Source organism: Boleophthalmus pectinirostris, unplaced genomic scaffold, assembly GCF_026225935.1.
Source record: "Boleophthalmus pectinirostris isolate CB_2022bp ecotype Guang Dong unplaced genomic scaffold, ASM2622593v1 HiC_scaffold_20, whole genome shotgun sequence".
In the NCBI taxonomy this organism is placed as follows: Eukaryota; Metazoa; Chordata; class Actinopteri; order Gobiiformes; family Gobiidae; genus Boleophthalmus; species Boleophthalmus pectinirostris.
This window is the reverse complement of record NW_026571153.1, coordinates 11,870,264-11,891,232: the sequence shown is the minus strand read 5'-3', so window position 1 is coordinate 11,891,232 and position 20,969 is coordinate 11,870,264. Positions and strand designations below refer to the sequence as shown.

The window sequence follows — 20,969 nt, the reverse complement described above, 5'->3', positions numbered from 1 at the left end:
CTATCCCAACTATGCCAAAGCAGCAACATAAAAGGCCTCTTGGTTTATTAAAGAGTTTACATTAAGGAGTTTCTGAAGAGAATCAACTGTATGAATCCATCAAAAATATGTGTGCTTCTTTACAGTTCACATTTTGTTCAGAAAATACTGAATGGATGGTCCCTCCTCACTCACTGTAATCTAACCAAATCCCACCTGACCACTGACACTTGTACCCAGGGTAAGATTTTTTACGTTTTTGTGGATGATTTTTGTGTCAGTCCATGTAGTTGTTAGTTTTTTTTAACGAGCAGAAATACCAAAGAAGTGGGGTGACATTTTATTTTCGATTTGTTTGTGCCCAAGTCTGCCAAAAGACCACCGCCAAATTGGGCTGTTATTAAACTACACATTTAAAGTTTTTTATTTTTGACACATCAGTGCACCTACACTATGAGCTGTTCCATTGTATTTAGTAATTATGATTATTGTCAAATGATATTTAGCAAATACACAGATCATGTGTGACAACTTGTAAATGTATTTATTGACTGTGACAATGCAGACACTCGTGCGTAAATGCGCACCCGTCTCCAGCACCGCCGCTTCCAGACTCACGCCCTCCACAGAGTCCAGGACGAGGACCAGAGCGCACGGTGAGGTTCAGTCTATCACCGGCTCGGGGCTAAATCTCCGAGAAATCGGGTCATGTTCTCGCGCCTGATGGTTGTCCGCCTCGCGCTCATCTCTTGTCAAAACGTGCCCTGCTCCGCGCGCCAATCGCAGGCCGTGCTGCTTGGGCAGGAAGTGACGTCAGGTGCTCCTTTCTCGGTAAAGTGGTTCGTGTCGCCAAAGATCTGAGCCACACTCAGCACCTCACGGCCGCAGCGGAGGTCTGTGTGAGAACAGTCATATCAGTCACAGTGCACGCGCTCGTCCCGCGGACACAGCCCCCCTTTGCTCCACGAGAGCTCCCCTAGACCTCCTCACACCCGATCAGCCCAGAAATATGCCCCGGACGCAGCGTTGACCCGATCCGGACACACTCAAACTTTTGCTTTGTTTCTCTACGAGTCCTGTAGCCGCCGTGGACTCGTCATGTCGGAGCCGTGAGCACTGGCCCATGGCTGGACCGAGGTTTGTCTAGACTTGGGGCATGCGGATAGTGGACCACGGACACAGACACGAGACACAGTCCACGCGAGGTTAAGCGCGAGCAGAGCATTAGCAGACACCCTTGTAAATGTTTGACCAAACCACGGCGATGGGAGATGGGAGCCACCGCTGTGGACCCAACCCGCTGTGCCCGGACCGGAGCCGGTCCCCGGTGCAGAGCTCCACGGACACACCGGGCACCTCCGCCTCCACCCCCACGTCCTCGAGCGAAGACGGCCACGACAAACTGTTGGGAGTGGACCCGGACTACTGCCGCAGGATCCTGGTCAGAGGTCAGTCCAATAAAGGTCTCACACAAAAGGATAACGGGCAGGAAACGTAGCATTGTCCAAGTGCACTTGTGGGTTAATGCACTGCTGCACCAGTGACTCCGAGGAAAATCCGCCTGGACCTCTAAAATATAACCCAAAATATAGCCATTATTGCACTATTGGTATAAATAGCCTATTAGAAATAAACTAATTAATGTTGTTAAAGAGAGCTACAGGGCAGTTAAATACGTGCTCTTATGGACATGAGTTTGTTTTCACCAACGCAAAAGTTTAGAACAGCACAGTAATAAACATATAATGTAAAATAAGAGGTGTAGATCGTGCGTCTCTCTGTTGGAGTAAACACATTAGTGAGATCAATACAAAAACAAAAGCACTGTGACAGAACCCACGTTTAAAGGATCAAATAGCCTGTGGTTCAGAGCTTTATTATTTCAGATCCAGAAATATTATGTAGCCAATAATCTACTACTCAAATAGGCCTAAGGAAACATTTGCCTTAAACAACTTTTGCAACAGCTTAACAAATAAAGTATAGGCTAATAAAGCTGAGTAAAAATATATTTTTAAAAAATCCTTGTGAATTTCATATTGTCTGACGACAAGTAGTAATACTGGCGAAAACAAAGGTAGTTGTCTATCAACTGTTGAATAAAAAAATACTATTAAATTAGAATTTATATTCATGTGCATTTGTTGACATTGTCGTGCTATAATATTCTACAAATGAGCACTGAGCTAAAATAATATACTTCGCCCTGACTGCCTTTGTTACTCGGGATAATATTAAATTCTGAGAAGGACAGGTCCACGCCCAAAGTGGCAGCAGGAGGCCAGGCTCCTCCAAATCAAACAGAAAAATATTATTACATTTTATTTAATATTTAGGCCTACCTGCATCAGCTCAGCAAAGTATTTCATTTGTTTTCCATTTTGGATTATAGAGCCTCGTGTTCTGAGTGAAAGGTAATCAAATCATAATATACTTTCCTAATATGTCTTAGCCACTTTAAAAGTGCCGTGGGAGATTTAAAGAGCAAGTGCCAATAAATTAGGTAAATATATTAATATATGCTATAAACTTAAACATTCAACTTTAAAAATAGCTACTTATAATATTAAAATATATCATAAATATATTAAAATGTTTTACGCAAATAAGGAAAGCAATAGTTTATGTAAATTAATACATACATACATACATAACCAAACAAATAAATAAAAATATGCTTTATGTTTTTCTAACCTTAACCATAATTAAGTACCTTGTTTTTATGTTTGACCATCCAATTATGTCTCTGGAAAGGATGCTCTCCAAAACATACATGTGCGTAATGTGGTAGGTGATGTGCTGTACACTATGCACGCGTAAAAACTGCAATAACAAGGAACAAAATGGCGAAAGGACAACCCGAAACTTAAATGCCTACAGTGGTTAAATTTAGCCTTTACATGTACCCGATCTTTGGTCAGGTTACTTCTCGTGAGTGGTCATTGCTCAAATAAAACCGCTGTTCCTGATGGAGGTTTAGGTCGAAGCGTAAATCGTGATTAAACTCGTTGTTGTCATTGTTGTGGCCGGTGTTAATTGTGTATAAAAGCGGAAGTGAGCTGTGTGGGCATAGGCTTGGTTTCATGTGGGTTTAATACTGGGCATTGCATCGACTGGCAGTGGCACTATTTGTTTTTAAAGCCCCGTGAGTGACTCTATGCGCCGGAGTGCTTATATGTGTGTGTGGCGCGACCTCGGGGTCACGGGGAGGTCAGCAGGTCTGTTACACAGCGAGCGCGTTTCTGCTGCGCACGCGAATCTCTCCGCACCCACGGGCTCCTATACAGAACCATATACATTGACGTCTTATATTTATTTATTTAGGAGCTTTGGATGATGTAGGCTGGCATAATTTAACGGCGTTACGCACAGCTATTATGCGTGCGTAAAGATGGAGGCATTAAAGTGCTGTGGCTTTATAAAGCTCAAGTCTGTGGCTGAACCAACTGTAATATCTTCACTATTTACTGATGTGAAAATATGAGGCACACATATAATGTTTGCAATTTACTCATCTTTTATTATTGCCTAAAATTAAGTTTACGCACAGGGATCTTTGTTAAATTATCTAAGGCTACGTTTTGTGTCTAAATGTTTCAGGGTGAAATCTGTGCAATAATTTATAGTTTAGAAAATGTCCCAGTACCTGTATATTAGATAAGGATACTCATATTTTATATTTCGCATACGCCAGATTCGTGAAAACGCTCAAACACAATGGAAATTGGAAACTTTGTTCAATAAGATTGGTTTCATTTTTAATACAGACCTTTTCATTTTTTATTCAGATAAATGTTGTATGAACGTACATGCATAGACAAAGAGTGACTGTTGTCCACTCTGCTCTGTCTGTGAATGTGATAAATACTAACAAATATTTCATACGTGAGGCGCAAATACCTGCGCAGAGCCAACAGCGAGAAAATGTCTTCTGAGTTATTTATGGAGCTTCAAGACACGAGAAAGCACGAGACAATTGCAGTCTGCATCCTCAGCGCATGGACACACTCTATTCATAATATTTTTATTTATTTTACCCTTTCTCAGATTTTTTTTCAACGCCACATCAACGGATCTTACCATATATTTTAGACTTGCAATGGGCTTGTCTTTATTTAATTTAATTAATTATTTTTTAATTTTTTTTAAATTATAGGCTACCACTTACTTACATATTGTGATACGCTTTTGTATGTCCCAAGAAAGACGTTTCGACGTGTGTTTTATGGGTATTTACACAGTTACATGTTTATTTACATAGTTACAGTTGATGAGTGAAAGTCCCACAGGTCATTAGATCCACGCAGACACGCAGTTTACCATAGGCTAGCAGCATTGGCAATGGCACTATTTCGGTTTGGCCCATTCATTCAATTTTACGCTTTCAGAGTCCACATTTTACGCATGTGTTTGGGCACGTCAGATAACATTATGCATACGCAAGGGTCCTACTACCCAAGTGCATGCAGGCTACGGCAACTCAGTTAAAGTTCCACATCAAAATACGATTAAAATATTTAAAAAATATTTTGAATTTTTTTGTTTTTGTTTTGTTTTTTTCAAGACTTGTAAGTGCCACTGGCTGATATAGAGCTCAATTTTCGATAGTACAGAAGTTTATTAAGACAAAGACGCATAATGACTTGTTAGGCTCATAGGCTACTCATATAGTTTAAGCAATTTGTGAGTAAAGTTCCCTGGTGCGTTTATTGAGCAGATATAGTGAAGGATATTGCCAGTATTTGTACTTAATACAAAGCTTCATGTTCCGTAAGTGTCACAATAGCCAACATGACGCACCTGACGCACAGACAGGAGACTACGTAAGCTTGCATTTTGCGTGGCCACATGGGCCTGAGGGAACCATTAGGAAATGTGTGTGTGTGTGTTGTTTTTTTATAGTTTGTCTAACAGGTGTTGCAGCAACATACAGGCCACATATCGGACACCTCTCTGGCCTTAAAGGAGAATGCACAATATGAGTTGGTGACACTTGTCTTTTATAGCATAATAACACATAAACCAAAGTGTTATACAGTCACTGCCAACTTTAATAGCCCTACACCTCGGGTTTATTTGTGCGTAAATTAAGAGCTCTGTTTCTATGGAAACCGTCGGTTAGAACCAGGGACAAAAGACCAATTAATGTTTTCTTATAGAAGTCACAGACAATTAGTGGGCATTTCTATGGCAACAAATTATATCGGTTTAAGTTCATTTTTTAAAAACATTTACTGCAATTATTCCAACACAATATAAACAGGTGCAGCAATGAATTTTGTACGATTGCTTAGTTGGAAATGCGTTGTGCGCCTGTGGCTAATTTGGCAACATGGGCCTATCGTAAAAATGTGCACGCGAAAGCTATTAGCGTCATAATCATGTAAAGTAGCGGAGGCTTTAGCTTGTAAAGTTTTCATTTTTTTGCCTCTTCTTTTCCCACAGATGCCAAAGGCACGATAAGAGAGATCGTGCTGCCCAAAGGCCTGGACTTGGACCGGCCTAAGCGCACGCGAACGTCGTTCACGGCGGAGCAGCTGTACCGGCTCGAGCTCGAGTTTCAGCGCTGTCAGTACGTAGTGGGGCGCGAGCGCACCGAGCTGGCCAGACAACTCAACCTCTCTGAGACACAGGTGAGACTCACAATACAGAAACTGTCTGTTATTAGCATTAAATATTATAAACGCAAGTCGAAGCCATGTTTCAAAGAGCAATAGCCTGCAGATTTTCCGAAACGTAACGTAAATTATAGATACATAAAAAATAATTAGAATAAATACAGTGTATGCTTGTTTAATGACTGCTACAGGTGCGTTGTGTAGGTGATAAGCGTCCGAGCCAATCAGAATGGTCCATGGTAACACTGCCGTAACCACGCCCACACAGTCACAACTGAACTGAATACAGTTCTTATTGTTTTATGGGTTGAACTTGTAAAAACCTCAGTTGCTTGAGCCATCGTCACCACAATAGTTGGTCATTTATAATATGTATTGTAACCGTTATTTTTGAATGAATAAGATCGGTTTGTTTTCCTCTTCTGTACACAGTCCACAGTCCTCTCATTCAAACATTCCCGCAGCGCGCTATAGCCCCACCCCTTGTGAGGAGGGCGTCATTACGCACAGTTCACACGCAGCGCACATAAGGGCCCCGGGGAAATTGGGCACTGAAGTTACAGCAGACAAATGCACTGCAATAGCCCAATGAATATTTTACATACTATGCCAAGTGTTCTGCTATTTACATCGAAATATTAGACAGATTCATTTACAGTCAAGCTCCAAAGTACATTTGTGATTAGAAACAATGAAGTCCAAACTATCCTGTAGTGCAACTGCGGGAAACATAATTACCAAACTCGCAGTAAAAGCAACATATATAGGCTATAACAATTATATTTATTTGGGTGAATAACTGAGTGTCCCCTGCCCAGATGAGACCCACCATACCGATTTTTACTCGTTAGACTTAACCTTCCTGCACACTCTTGGCCCTACTTCTTAAAATGCTTACATAGTCGATTTACACAATATTTTGAAAAACATAGCATAAACGTAAATAAAACAAATCCAATACAGCATGGAAACTGCCCTCCAAATTATAATTATCCAAACCTTGTGGATCCCTTTTACGCACCGCTCGAAGAGGCCCGTGAGAGCGCCGTGTGTATACTTAAGTGTGTGCTTTTGTGCTTATTGTGTGTGTGTGTGTGACTGTGTGTGTGTGTGTTAGCCCCAGTGCCCCTCGTTAGCGCTGACACTCGGGGTGTTAATGGGAAAGGCCCGCGCTTCCCGCTGCTGTTGAGGGTCCAGCGCGTCACTGGATTGGCTGAGCGCGCCCCGCCGTCTGGAAAAAAAAAAGAGAAAAACCTGTCTGACCTTCGAGGCAGAATAAAACCGAAATAATAAAAGTCTTCGCAGCTAATGGCGTGAAATATTAAACCACAGAGAACAGCAAACCTTAATGCAGCGCGTTACCGAGGCAGCTTTTAAACGTGATAAAAAGGCTTTCACTTGGTTCTCTCTCTGATTGTGCGCTTTTCTATTGGCACCTTTTTAAGCAAATGCACCATTCAAGGCTAATTAAATACGAAAGCTTTAAAAGTTGTGTTTCATGTTTATCATGTTATTTTAGTGTTTGTTGATGTTTTAGTTCAGGGATTTTTCCATAATTTGCTTTTATGTCCCAATTAGAAACAAATGGGTTTCCATTTGGACAAAAGTGTCCATTTTGTTTCCATTCCATGCATTTTAGACTTATTTTCCATAGTCTAATCTCCAGTTTTTTTCTTTAAATAACTAACTAACTGAATTTTGATACTAACATTAAATGTAGCATCTCTTCTTCGAAATAAATTGATCTCGTCTTCAAAATGTGTCTCCTGGAGCCACCAACTGCAGCCATTGTTCTTTGTTATGGTGTATGTAACGAGCCTCTTCTTTATGCGCGCGTAAAGCAGAAATACTAATTACGCGCTAATATGGGAGGTTGGTTCGTTAAGTGTTTTTTAACTATGTTTGGGGATTTGGTCATTGACCCATAGTGTAACTCCAATTAGTTTGGTCAGGTATTCACAGTTATCACGCAACGAGACGCGCACACAAACCCACGCAATGGCAACAAATTGAAAGTACCATCATTTTTCATTGTTCACCTGTAAACATAAAATGCTGTTTTAAGTGGTCTGAGCTCAGTTTTAACACGCCACTATTAAATTTGATGAAGCTTATTTTCAGACAGAATAAAAGCATGGAATTTAAGATAAAATGTTTAGGCCTATTCAAAGTCATAAAAACTAACTCAGATAACAATTTAGGCTCTTTGTAATTCAGGATGTGGAAGCAGTGAGAGAAAAACCTGATCAATCCATATCTCCACAAAACTTTTTTTTTTTTTCGTTGCTTCCTTGATGTGCCCGTGCGTCATTACGCAGCAACTTGGCGTTCCCGGTAATAATCTGTAACCGGGCAGAGCTCTCCCTCGGTCCCGGCAGGTGGCTCCCCGCTACAGGCAAACGCAGCTGGGGTACTTTCTCTGTGTGTGTGTGTGTGTGTGTGTGTGTGGGTGTGGGTGTGTGTGTGCATGCATGCGTGTGTGTGAGTGTAAGAGAGAGAGAGAGAGAGAGAGAGAGAGAGAGAGAGAGAGAGAGAGAGAGAGAGAGAGAGAGCAAACGGTGACAATGATATGCGTAAAAGTGCTTTTTACGCATTTGTTTACAGTTTGTTTGTTTACATTTGACACATGGGAACATATAGAGGCATTTGAAGAAACGACTCAGCAAGACACAGTGTGTATTATAACAAGTATAAGAGGGTGTAAAAAAAAAAGTATATGCATAGTTTAATATATGTAAAGTATATATATAGTGGTAGAAAAAGTTTCCGAGATCTGGACAGGATTTGGCAATGGCTTTATTCTTATTATGCAATTGGAAGAATTGTGTTTTTATTTTCGTTCTAATGCCAAATCCTAATTTCAGATCCTTAAAGAAATGCCTAAAGTATAGCCCTATGGCCCAGGACTGACATCACGCTGCTGGTAACAATCGTTTTCCAGTCTGCGTGCAGCTGAGTGCCGCAGCCGCTACTGTATCAGTCTGCCGCACTTTGAAGCTGGCCCATGGAAAAGCTATGGATTTAATGGTGCACCAAGTTTAATCCAGGCGCAAATGGGAAGGCGCAGGCAGAGGCTTAGCGCTGGTTCTGATGGGAGTTCTGTTTAATCTTTAATGTAAATCTGGCTGAACACTGCGCAGATGTTTGCGTTTGTTTTTACTTGCTTGTTTGTTGGCGGCTGTTTGAGGACATTGCGAAATGGGATGAGCCTTTGCATTGAGTTTAATTATGTAGTGTTGTAGATATAATTACTTGGCAAAAGGGCTTTGCCTATAAAAAGGGATAGAAAAAGAAGGAGTGAGAGAGAAAGAGAAGAGGTGGAGAAGTGTGGAGCTGTAGGCTATGAAAGTTCAAGTCTCAATCTCTCTTGGTCAATTCATGTTTGTAAATAACAATTAATTCTGAAAAAATACTTGGTTAAATAAAGATTAAACAATAAAGCTACATTTTATATAACTTTTTGGTTTCATACATTTTCAACAGTGGCAGTAAAGTTTGTGTAGATTTAGAAAACAGTCTATAATTTAGTTATAATGAATAAATCCATTATGTATTTACTATGAATTAGATGGTCTGTACAGAACAGAATTAGTTATATATTTCTAGAGGCCTGTAACAGAAATATAGCCTAATGAAACCAGTGTAGCTTATACTGTATTCAGAGTTTTCCTAGTTGGCATATCGAAATAACAGCTTCTTTATCGAGGATTTGTTATTAAAGTAGCTAAAAATAAAGCAAAGTAAAGTAGATTTGTCAATATAATTAGGGTCAATGGTGTGTGTGACCAAATAAATCTGGTGGTAATACACAGTCCACAACAGGTCTAAATCAGATCACCATCTCTGTTTGGACAGTGTTTACCTTGATACTAAACAGCCCAGCTCCAGACAAGCATAAGTCTATTTTAAACTACAGTACACAGTAATATGCAAAAAAGAAAAGGCTTATAAGAAAAGTTTCAAGATGTAGCCTGAAAATCCACTTGGGATTTTACGCCACCTCTACTCCTACATGTTACAATAATCAAAATGTGTTGCTCAGTGTAATTTAGATTAGGTTTAAACAACAAAAAATAGAAAAAATCAATTAAAACTACACAGTCTTCAATGAGTGAAATGTTATGTTAATATCTAGAGTTGGCATAGTTTTTAAAGGTGCACTGTGTAACTTTGCTCATTATTTCTTTGACAAGAATGGCCAAAAATACTACCACCTGCTTGTCTCCATGGAGATAGCAAAGTTTTAAGTCACTTTTGTGAAACGTTACTGGCAAAACATGATTATGGAACCTCCTCTGTAAAACTTGCATATTGCCACTTTGTAATACATGTTAAAACCACAATTAATACTGGTTTTGTTGAGATTTTCACCGCAAAATCCACAAAATAAACCTCAGTGGAACTTTACAGTGTTTTAAATTGTGAATGTCCTTATTGTACATTGTTGTCTGGGCACTTGTCTAGAGCCACCATGACGTACACTGGGCAGATGTAGCTCTATAGAGGGGCAATTGTGGCATCTTTCTTCACAGTGGAGGAGATAGGAAGCAAGCAGACTGAGGCGTAACACCGCTCCTCTGTGCTTTCAGTTCCACCCAATGATAACTTTCTTTTGTCCTTTTAATTTGACCTAAAGCCAAAGCATAATTTCATAGGCCCATTGTCCAACCTGCAGCTCCAATCAACTGATGAGATAATCAGGGGACGGACATATTAGCAATTACGTCTTTGTCGCTTTTGTTGTAAATCACTTCCACATTGATTTGACTGGCCGCTGTGAGTGAATGTAAGCGAATGTGTTTGGCTAAGAACGGTATAATTTAGGGACATATGAAAACGCAGTGTAATCCCCGAGCCAGGAAATCAGATACAAGTGGTCGAACGCTCAGGTCTAGAGTGGTGATGGACAATTTGTATGGGCGAAATGTTGAATACAAACTAATAAGAATGTGTGTGCCAGATGCCAAATACAGTATAATGCATGTAGATTAATAGATTATTATCAGATGTAGCTCTATAGAAGGGCAATTGTGGTATTGTTTACAACCTACAGCGCAGTCGGAACAGAAGAAGTTGCTTGAATGAGTGGCAAAACATATTAATTTACAACCTTCTTTTGCAATCTGCAGCATAAACACTAATCAGAAGTCTATTTTCTTGTATTTACGTCTATGGCTTGCTATGAATTCCACCTAATAAGACCTGGGTGTATGTCTTTAGTTTCTCTGCCAAGTCTAAATGATGTATGTTCAAGTATTTCTGGTTTCCTCATATGTGCAGTACTAACTAAGCACATCCAAAACTAGGGCTGAACCAAAACCTGGACTAGTTGCCTGAGAAAAATAGAATCTCTCTGTATTTTTTTTCTTTTATACAGATGTCTATTAATCTGGTCGCCCTCTTTCACACCTCAAATCAAAACCAGAATCATGCTCATGCCATGTGAAACAAAGGATCCCGCCCATCATTTACAAACAAAACGACATTTCTCTCATCTTGGATTAACAGTTTAGCGCTTCACTGATTGAGTCGTCAGAAATCCACAATGTTTTTCTGTCACCTGTGATACGTGTCCCTGATTGGCTAATCCGCCTGTCAATCACCTGTCCATCACGCCCACGCCCATAAAGTTGTGAGGAAGTGTGTGTTCTGTAGCCGAGGCAACCAGACCAGACCAGGACTAAACCAGGACTAAACCAATTGTGCATCCAAGGGCTAAAACCTGGACTGCACTCTAAGAAGCTGTTTAAGATTACTTTTTTTAAAATAAATGCTTCTATACCCGACATAAACAGACAAATGAAACTTTGAATTGACATTTACTTGTTATAGATGTTGTGTTCCTGTGAAAATCCCTAAAATGGCTGGTGCTTTATTCTCTATAAGTCGACAGGTCAGGTGCTAAAACCCTGTGGAGGCAGTGTTAGACTCTGCTCCACATTTGGGCCGGAGGTAATGGGGAAATTTGGGGAGCGGTAGGGTGACATGCACCAAAAGTCATGGCTCACATCCAACATCCCGCTGTGTCTTTGCCAGTGGGTGTAGTGGGGTTTCCTAAAAGAAGACTCTGAAAAAGCAAGGGACAGAGAAAGGGGTGAGAAAAAGAGAGTGAGAGAAGGAGGAAAGGAACCATGACTCAATGTTTAAGTGAAATTTGAGCATTAAAATAAACAGTATTTGGATTAGGAGTGTATGTTGTCGTGTCTAGACAAAAACAAAATACAAAATAGGTCAGGGACTACTTTTGTGATTGAGCTAAAATCCGCAAAGAGTGAAGGCGCTAAAGAGGTAGAACTACTACAAAACTACTACAATACAAAACAACAGAAGGTAGATTTAAAAAAAAAAAGGATAGTATTGCAAGTGTTGCTTTAAAAATATGAAAAAAATATTACAAAGGTATAGTTCAAATTTTGCAGGGTTATTTTAGGACATTTCTGACTGCCATAAAAAAAATCTGAATATTATATTTTGTCACTATTGCTCACTTTGAATCTATGATAGGCCTTCTTGCAATAGTAAATAATATATACTTATCTGTACTCAAAAATCCTCTAATTTGGGAGTAAATGCTATTGCAATTGAGCCACAAAATCCACAAACAGAGAGAGAGAGTGAGATAGAGAGATATGGAGAGAATGAGATGCAAAAAAATAGCAGGATAGAAGAGAGAGATAGACAGAAAAAGGGAGGGAGGGAGTCGGAGAGAGAGGTGGGCCGCATAACAGAACCAAGTGCTTTTGAGCTAAGGAGGATTAAGCAGCCATATCTACAGCCATTCTATAAGACGGAGTTAACCCCGGCCTGAACCTGCCGCACATGTGTTGCACCCATGGGCCCAGAGCACCCATGGGCCCATCAGGTTCACTGGGGTGGGACAGGGTCAACGCGGTGGTCCAGACTGGTTCAGGACGGTCCAGGAAAGACGGGTGCAAACGATTCAGGACAGAGAGCAGAAGCTAGAGGGAGAAATATCTTGTTATATGCAATGTTTCGAAGACTTTCTAAAACTGAATATCTATTTTTTTGTTTTTAAATATTGCAATTTTTTACTGGTTCCACGATATTATAGCTGTAAATAAAAAAAAATAAAAAAACATATATATTTAACTTTCTTAACCCAAATAATAAGTTCTCAGTTGAAACAAGTTGAAAATATTTGAGGTAAAATGCCTCTATCAACTAAGGATTTTTTTTTTCTTTTTTTGTTATTAAATTGATTGCATGTAGACATGGGATAAAGGAAAGAGAGGCAACCAATTTTAGAAGCCTATTAATAAAATAAATAAATCAATTTAAAAAAAAAATCTGTTTCTAATATACATTTTAGTCTATGCAATGTATTTTATTCATGTGCTTTTCAAGCATGAACATTATCAACAAATAATATGACTGAAAAACAGATTACATAACCTTTTTATTATTTATTTTATTTATTTTTTTCATTTCAATTTTTTAAACTCAAGAGTGAAAATTATTAAAAGGATCTAATCAGTCACAAATAAATAAATAGATTTTCTAAAATTTATTAAACCAAACTGAAGTTAATCATCACTGTTATTGGAGGAAATTAGAAATTAGCCTGAATAATTATACAATTCATTTTTAATTAATGTTTTGAATAAATTAAATTGTCAAAGAAATAATTATAGACAGGATCAGTCAAAAAGATAAATAAAGCTATCAATTATTTATTTTTTTTTCTCTTCTTTTTAATAATAAATGGAGAACATATCATTATACCATTATATTTCAGTGAAAATACCAAATCAGCTCGGCGAGATCAGGGTTAGCATTATAATACTGGCAGTACAACATCTACAGAACTCACTATATTATTTTTGTTTATTTTATTTCAGTGATTTTAATATGACTTCCATTATACAGATAGGCCCTCTCCTCCTTTAAAGTGAACCATTAGGCCTAAACTATAGGCCTGTACATACATTTCCATAGCATAGTCACAACGCTAAAACTCCAAACTTGATTTAAATTTCAAGGAAAATCTTGGTACTCGACACTGAAAAATACAAACAAACAAAAACTAAACATTATTAGACATTAGTAATTTTCAGAAGTATTTTCTTTAATGCAATCCCTGCCATGTAATCGTAAACTATTTCTGTAATAGTTCAAGAGCATTCAAAAACAATTCAAGAAAAATCTAATTTTGTCCTATTTTTTCAGTATTTTTATGTTTTAGTATTAAGTATGGATTTTTGATAACCCTAATCTACATTAGTCAATTCCACAAACGTTTACTGGTTTGATTAGTGCAGTTGAGTGGCTGCAGTTTTCTTGGTCCTCACTTCAAACGAGGAGAGAAAGTGGGTTCTTTGTACAGCGTCACATGTTTGGGATCAAGGTCCGAGCCCAGAGGTCAGGCAAGTGTGAAACCAAGTGTCATTCTCAAACACTCACCGCCCATTACTGTATTATAGACTCACACTTTAATGGATACGTCTTAGCATCTGTATCCAGCTTTAGAGCTATTTCATGATCTATTCATGTCGCTTCCTGTGATGTGGACCATTTTCAGGGCTTTCCAAAAATATAATATTTAGTTATAAATGGTTAATCACGATAGAACAGCTGTCCTAACTTCATAATTCTGAAACCCATGGATAGTGATTATAAACATCAGTATATTCAAAAGATATAATATTTATATATTGTTAATATTTATAGCAATGGTCCAGATTTTTCATAATTCTGAAACCCACTAATAGTTATGTCAGTATACTGTATATATATTCATGGGTTAAGCTTCTTGTTATATGCAACATTTTGAGGACGTTCATCATTCAAAATATATAATATTCGTTTATATTATATATACTATATTATACTATACTATATTATATTATATATCTTTTTTATATATTATAGTATATATATATACTAAGTCAACATATAGAAAAACTTCCTCTGTCACTATTATAGATTACAAAAATAAATATTTTGCAGTATTGAGAACAATAACAACTTACCTTTGGTAACAAGAGGAAATTAGGCCATCTATTATATTTTTTGCAGATATTAAAAAGCAGCAGGCTGCCTAAAATGAATACTCAATTTAAACATAAACTGTAATCTTTTAATCCTAGAAATTAAGGATATGACTACCTAGCAGCAGGGGTACAGCCAAACTGTTCTGGTACATTTACATGTTATGTTAATTGATCAAATCCTGCTAAACATATAATAAGTAAAGTAACATATACCGGATAGTAAGAATTATATTGCTCATGGAAATTTATACTGACTAATGTATTGGATTTTGTACTTAGATAATAATCTAAGTCCCAAAATCTAAGTCCCAAAACCCAATATACTAGTCAGTGTAAATTTCCAAATGACCAGCCTTAGTTCCTAGTGGAAAGAAGAGCATAAATTCCTGTCTTCTGCTACATAGTCATTACTTTTTGCCAGTAAAAGTTGGCCTATTACAATAAGTTGCTCGGAACTCATGGCAAAAGTGAGTTACTTAGCACATTGTAATTTTTAAACCTTTTCACAATAAGGTCCTTCATGCATCTCCTTGTGATTCTGGTCAGCTGGAAGTCAATACTAAGCTGTAATATACAAATTTGAGTATACAATAGTGTAGCAGTTGATGTATTATACTGAATTAGGAGGTGCAATTAACCAAATCGGTGTCATTTTGCAATCATCTTAATTTGTCTTGTTTTGTTGGCCCACAGAGAGCAAGCTTATGGCGTATCAAACAAACTCACATATGGATACTAGTGCGTTGATCTGCACTGTGAGCAGGCTTAACCTTTTTACCTCTATAGCCATGTTTGCCTGACCCCTCGTTTGCAGATGTCTGAGTCTGAAATGCTGCAATCTGATTGGCTATGTCTCGGCCCCAGTGGTCCATGGGAGAATGTGATCCCAGACCGATCATCTCCTCTGACCTTGAATTTATCCTGTCCTGATTACAACACACTCCATGTTTTAATTCATACGGTGTGATCTATGGATGCTCAGCTGCACCGGCTGTTGTCTGTCCATTCTTCATTAGAAACGTCCATTCAGTGTCTATGCAGCCTTCTCTCCTTTTTCAGACTCCAGGAAAATAAATAAATAAATAAATCTGAAAAATGTGGTTTGGCTGTAAAATAAATAAATAAATAAATAATAATAAAGAAAAAATCATTTAAAAAAAATAGTGATATAAGTATGCATGACAAGAAAATAAATAAATAATAATAATAAAATAAATAAGTAAAAATAATATTTGAGTAATAGAAATGCAACTTAATGGCACACTTGCATTCGGCAGCTGTATTACTAAACAATGTTGTGTTTTAATTGGTAGTGGTTCAGAATTTAGGACTATTTTATTGAGTATTTATTACATAAAATTAATCTTTGCAATTAACAAAAGTATTAATTTTTACAAATGTATTTCTTTTAAAATGATAATTCTACTACAACCAGCTATATATATATATATATATATATATATATATATATATATATATATATATATATATATATATATATATATATATATATATATATATATACACACATTATTGACATACTGCATGTGCAGGGCTTGGAGTCGAGCAGGGCAGAGAGAGAGTGGGGCAGGGCAGAGGGCGAGCTTGGGGCAATCGCAGGTCACACCAGATCCAGATCTCCCTCTGTAATCTCTGCCCCAGCTCTGAACCCTGGATCCCATTAAAAAGGATTTACATCCAATAGTGTAGATGTACCAAAGGCAGCTTTGCTTTCTTCTCTTCTCATCATTTTCTCCCACTAATAAAATCCCTGTATAACACCAGCCCCCTCCGTGCGGGGCAGTGAACAGCAGTGATGTGAACAGGAGGCTAGGCCCCGCCCCCTCTGGAGGATAAAGCCACGGGATTGGTCGCTTACTTCGGCTGCACTCAAAGCCTTTTATGGGATGTGGATGTTTGGCAAGCGCTGGAGCATGAGTAAAATACTGCAGCTGATCTTAGAGGGGCAGCATGTGAGCTAACGAGCACGAAACTGCCCCAATATAGACAGAAAAGGAGAGAGGCGCAGAGATGCACCTATCCATAGCACCGTGTTTGGGCTGGTCCTGTCTTTGCCCCCTGCAGGTCACTACTGTAAGTGGCAGTGGCGTCAGTGCAGCCCTGAGCCGCTCCGATCCCATTATTTGTGTCGTGGGTCTCTATGATCTCAGTATGCTGAGTTTGGACAGACGTGATGCACAAACAACAACCTGTTACTTCAATGAAGCCTCCTCCATCACGAAAAATAACCATGTCTGTAGCAGCAAGGAAACACAGGGCACTGTATTTAATCATTCAGCATTGCAATAGACTTGTCTTAAGACTTACTGTTTTGGCATTGCATAAATTTTTCTAACAAAACAACTCAATTTATGATCGTTCAAAATAACTTAATTGGTAGATCCAAGAGTGTAATATGTCTTTCCTGAGGACAAAGACCTTCGTATACTCTATTATATAGACTCATGTCAAACTTCTATACATCTAAATATATGGCATTTCTCAGAGGCGCCAAAAGCGGTTTACTATTACCTATGTGGGCATACACTATCCTATAATCATCTCAAATACTCACCCTGTGCTAATAATCCTATTTAAACTCATCATTATCAGGCCAAGTGCCCAGGCCTAGCGGCAGGTGCCACTGTCAGACTGCCTTCTAATGACTGCACTGAATAAGCCAATCACATCACAGCTTTACAATGTGGACCTAAATACCTGCATGGTATGGAGCGATAGAAGTCCATGGGCTGTCTTCTCCTTGTTCAAGATCCACAGCAGTGAGAAAGGCCTTTCAAAATAAAAAAAGAAACAGGAATAGGTTACATTAAAATTCACACCACATGTAATTAACTGTAAATGTTTTGATACACCTTAGCAGCCAGCAGACAAAATCTCTTATAGTAAAACAAGAAGTTATTAAAATTATTAAACAAATAAAATGCATAAATAACCCTTTCATCTGATAGCCATAATTATGTACTAACAAGAAAAAATAAATAAATACATTTACCAAACATTAAAATTGCTTGAGTTGGGTTAATTTTATTTTTGACCCAACTTATTTTAAGTTCTTTCATTTGTTTCCAAATACCACAAAAAACATATTTATCCACACCTAAAATGTTTGTGTTTTAGTTTATTTCTACAGAAATACTGACAAGACTGAAAAAGTGTATTATAGTTAATTTAGTTTCCAAAATTGACACAAATGAATCAATTAGCTTTTAATTATTTAGACTTTATAGTTAGGGACCCAACAAGGAGTGCCTTTATCACCCTTAATATTTCTCTAGAGCTATGTTGCTTTAGCCTTTAGAGTAGTTCTGACAGAAACTCGGTCAGCGTCATGCATTTTTCATGTATGTAATTTCTCTGGGAGGGGAGCGCGATCTCCTGACCCCAGCGTGCCCTCCAATCAACATCAGGCTCAGCACAACTATTCCACACGCTATACATTAAAAGCTACACTGTGGCGCATTAAAAAAACATGGTGGACAAGGACAGGCAGAGTTCAGCGCGCTTCTTCGGACCTGCAGCGGGTGGCGTGACCAGTAAAGGTGCCTTTCGTGACAGAAAACAGTTGATTGGTTTACCTTCTCATCTTTATTTGTTATTGTTGGATTATCCCTCATAAGTGGTTCAATATTATGCCATTATTGAACACGCAAACATCCTCAAGGGTTTGATATTTTGGTTAATATGTGTAGGTTAAGGTAAGGCATTGCATTTAGTCCAATTTTAATCAAATAAAAATAGAAAATAGTACATTCATTGCTGGGGATTACAACCTGGATGGATTTTGCGTGTTTGGCTGATTGTGCGTGACCTCAGAGCACACTACACCAGAGAGTTCACACAAGAGTCACTTAAAGGTCATAAGGGGCACCTCTTTAGACTAAACAAACTCCAAACTACAGGATATTGTACTTTATATCGGTTTCAGAAAACATCATGGCTGTAATGTTTAAATGAAATGAGGGCATGAAAAGGTAGGGATGTTGTGATGGTTGATAAAATACAGCAAGATAATTATAGCCCTTAACAAAGACTGAAACAAAATTTGGGGATTCAACTGTTGGGATGTTATTCATAATACTTAATCTGTGTGTATCTTTCTGTGCAGCAGCCTGTGTCCAAAACAGATTCTCTTCGGAACAAATAAACTAACTGTGATTTGTTATTTCAGGTCAAAGTTTGGTTTCAAAATCGAAGGACGAAGCAGAAAAAGGACACTACGAAGGATTCGGACAAACGCTCTTCCTCCACCTCCGAGTCTCTGGCGACCTGTAACATCCTGAGGCTGCTGGAGCAGGGCAGGCTCCTGTCAGGACCAGCTCCCCCTCCTAACCCCCTCCTGGGACCTCCGCCGCACCCCAATGGCTCCCTCCTGAGCAGCCCTGGAGCTTCCTCCACCTCCCCCAGCATCAGCAGCACCCCGCCCAGCTCCCTGCCCGGGGGCACCTTTGGGCTCTCCCTGCCCTCTTTGGGGGGCACCCCTCCCTCACCGCGCCTGGGTGTCCCACCTCCACACTCTCTGTGCTTCTCCATGCCACTGCTAGGGGGCGCTCACCATGAACTGACCTCTGCTTATGGCTGTGGCTCCTCTGCCTTTGAGCCATACATGCGACTGGACAGAAAGGAAGCGGACCTGGGGGGGAAGAAGACAGTCTCCTAAACGGTATTTGAGTATTTGAGGTCTTTACACTGATATCGGTTTGACTGTTAAAGAGAAACCACCCGTGGAAAGAGGAACTTTTTGTTTTTGACAAACTGTGACCAGGACACCATGTGAAGGAGAAAAACTCTTCCACAATAAAAAAAGACTTGTGAATTTCTCCCCTGTTGTGTGTCGCCCTGACGACTCTCAGTGGTTTTAAGTGACTCTCACTTTTGTCCCGTGCGTTTGTGTGCGTGCTGTTTCTCTATACAGGCCTTCATTTTACTGTTCAGGAAAAAATACTTGACTTGGATCATTCAGTCTAAAGCAGCATTGAATGGAAACCGTGTTTTTCAAAAATAGCAGTTTGTACACATCTCTCATCCAAGTGGCCATGTTTGAGTTTAGTTTTGTGCTATCACTTATGAAACAGAAAAAAATGAATCGTAGCATCTTAATATCAGTCTGTTATGTGTCCAGAGGTAGTTTTGTAAATTCTTTATTTGGTTGTGTTTGTGTAAGAAACAATATTTGGTAGGATCTGGTCAGAACGGTACAAAAATCACATATCTAGATCCAATTGTAGGGGAAAAAAGAAAACAAAAGCTGGTTACACTCTGCCAAAGCAAGAAATGATGAAGCTTCACAACACGGACAGACTTATTTTACACTGTTAAATCACTATTTCACATCTTTTGTAAAAATACTTTGACCAAGTTTGTGGAAAAACATTGTAAAGACGTTTATTTAAGCTTAAAATTCAGCTCTTAAAAATCAAGTTGTACGATATTTTATCGTCTTTTACACACTGTACATTTTAAATAAGCTAGGCCCTCTAAAAATACCCCAAAACATTATTTATACTTTATTTTTATGTTCCCATTTTGTTGACGTTTTTGTTCAGGCTTCTCACTCAAAGCACTTTATGTTTGTAGTTATTTTTTTCCCCAATATTTTCTGTCATCTGTGGCTTCTGAAGCTATTTAATCATAATTGAAAACACGCAGGTCGGCTCAGGCAAGTTGTTAGAATCCAATCTAGAAATAAATATATTAATTTGCATGCTTTAATTGGTGCATTTGAATAATCACACAGAAAGCTGCAGATGTATTGGATCTATTTGAATTTTCTTTCATATGATCTTGCGTTTTGCTTTGACACCCAAAGAAAATCAAAAGTCACCCGCGAGAACCTGCAATTTGTAACCGCTTGCCCTCTATTTGCGCGTGTCATTCGAGTTATTGCCCCCTCTGTCTCCGGTCTGCTCCAAGCTAAACCATTTCCGACTATTTCTTCTACGTATCTATTCATTTTTCCATTGTGAGTTGTAATGCGTTTTTCCTCAAGGTGATTCCCTGGCTATTAAAATCAGTCCCCTCCTATGACATCCAAAGCAAAAAAAATAAAATAAAATAAAAAAACCTGCTATGTTTTTTTTTTTAAAGCAAAACACATTTATCTTTTAAAATGCTTTGACCTACAAAATCTTCCACGCGCTGGTCCCTTTTTGCACCTGGTAACCGGTGACTTCTTGTTGATGTTGAAAAGCTAGCAGCGTTAACAACAGACTCGTGTTAGCTTACTCTTCCCTGTTGTCATATTATTTTCTATAAGCTACATTCATAATTTACTCGCAAGGCCCATGAAATATTGAGAAGAGTGATGGAGATGAAAGTTCAGAGCTTTGCATGTACAGTAGGG

At 38.6% G+C, this 20,969-nt stretch overlaps 1 protein-coding gene and 1 long non-coding RNA gene across 6 annotated transcripts in view; one reads left to right on the top strand and one right to left on the bottom strand.

The window, feature by feature from the left end:
* Window positions 1–20,969, bottom strand: part of LOC129409751 (uncharacterized) — a 49,121-nt gene that overhangs the window by 2,390 nt on the left and 25,762 nt on the right. For 3 of the 5 annotated variants that reach the window (XR_008632547.1, XR_008632546.1, XR_008632549.1), the window contains exons 7-8: window positions 17,327–17,399; window positions 16,164–16,863 (exon numbers count right to left, since the gene is read on the bottom strand). This is a non-coding gene — a long non-coding RNA (uncharacterized LOC129409751). Of the gene's footprint in view, window positions 1–2,715; window positions 6,829–16,163; window positions 16,864–17,326; window positions 17,400–20,969 lie in introns of those variants that run through there. The other 2 variants (XR_008632548.1, XR_008632550.1) reach the window with 2 other exon arrangements.
* vax2 (ventral anterior homeobox 2) lies at window positions 938–20,142 on the top strand. The gene is made up of 3 exons (XM_055156327.1): window positions 938–1,427; window positions 5,425–5,612; window positions 18,798–20,142. The coding sequence occupies exons 1-3, from the start codon at window positions 1,223–1,225 to the stop codon at window positions 19,284–19,286; spliced, it is 882 nt and encodes a 293-aa protein (XP_055012302.1). The 5' UTR covers window positions 938–1,222; the 3' UTR covers window positions 19,287–20,142.

Bases quoted from the DNA above. Each gene is read 5' to 3' on its own strand.
- vax2 (XM_055156327.1), top strand. From the start codon at position 1,223: ATGTTTGACCAAACCACGGCGATGGGAGATGGGAGCCACCGCTGTGGA. The intron at 1,428-5,424 runs GTCAGTCCAATA...CTTTTCCCACAG, and splicing joins CCGCAGGATCCTGGTCAGAG to ATGCCAAAGGCACGATAAGA. The intron at 5,613-18,797 runs GTGAGACTCACA...TTGTTATTTCAG, and splicing joins TCAACCTCTCTGAGACACAG to GTCAAAGTTTGGTTTCAAAA.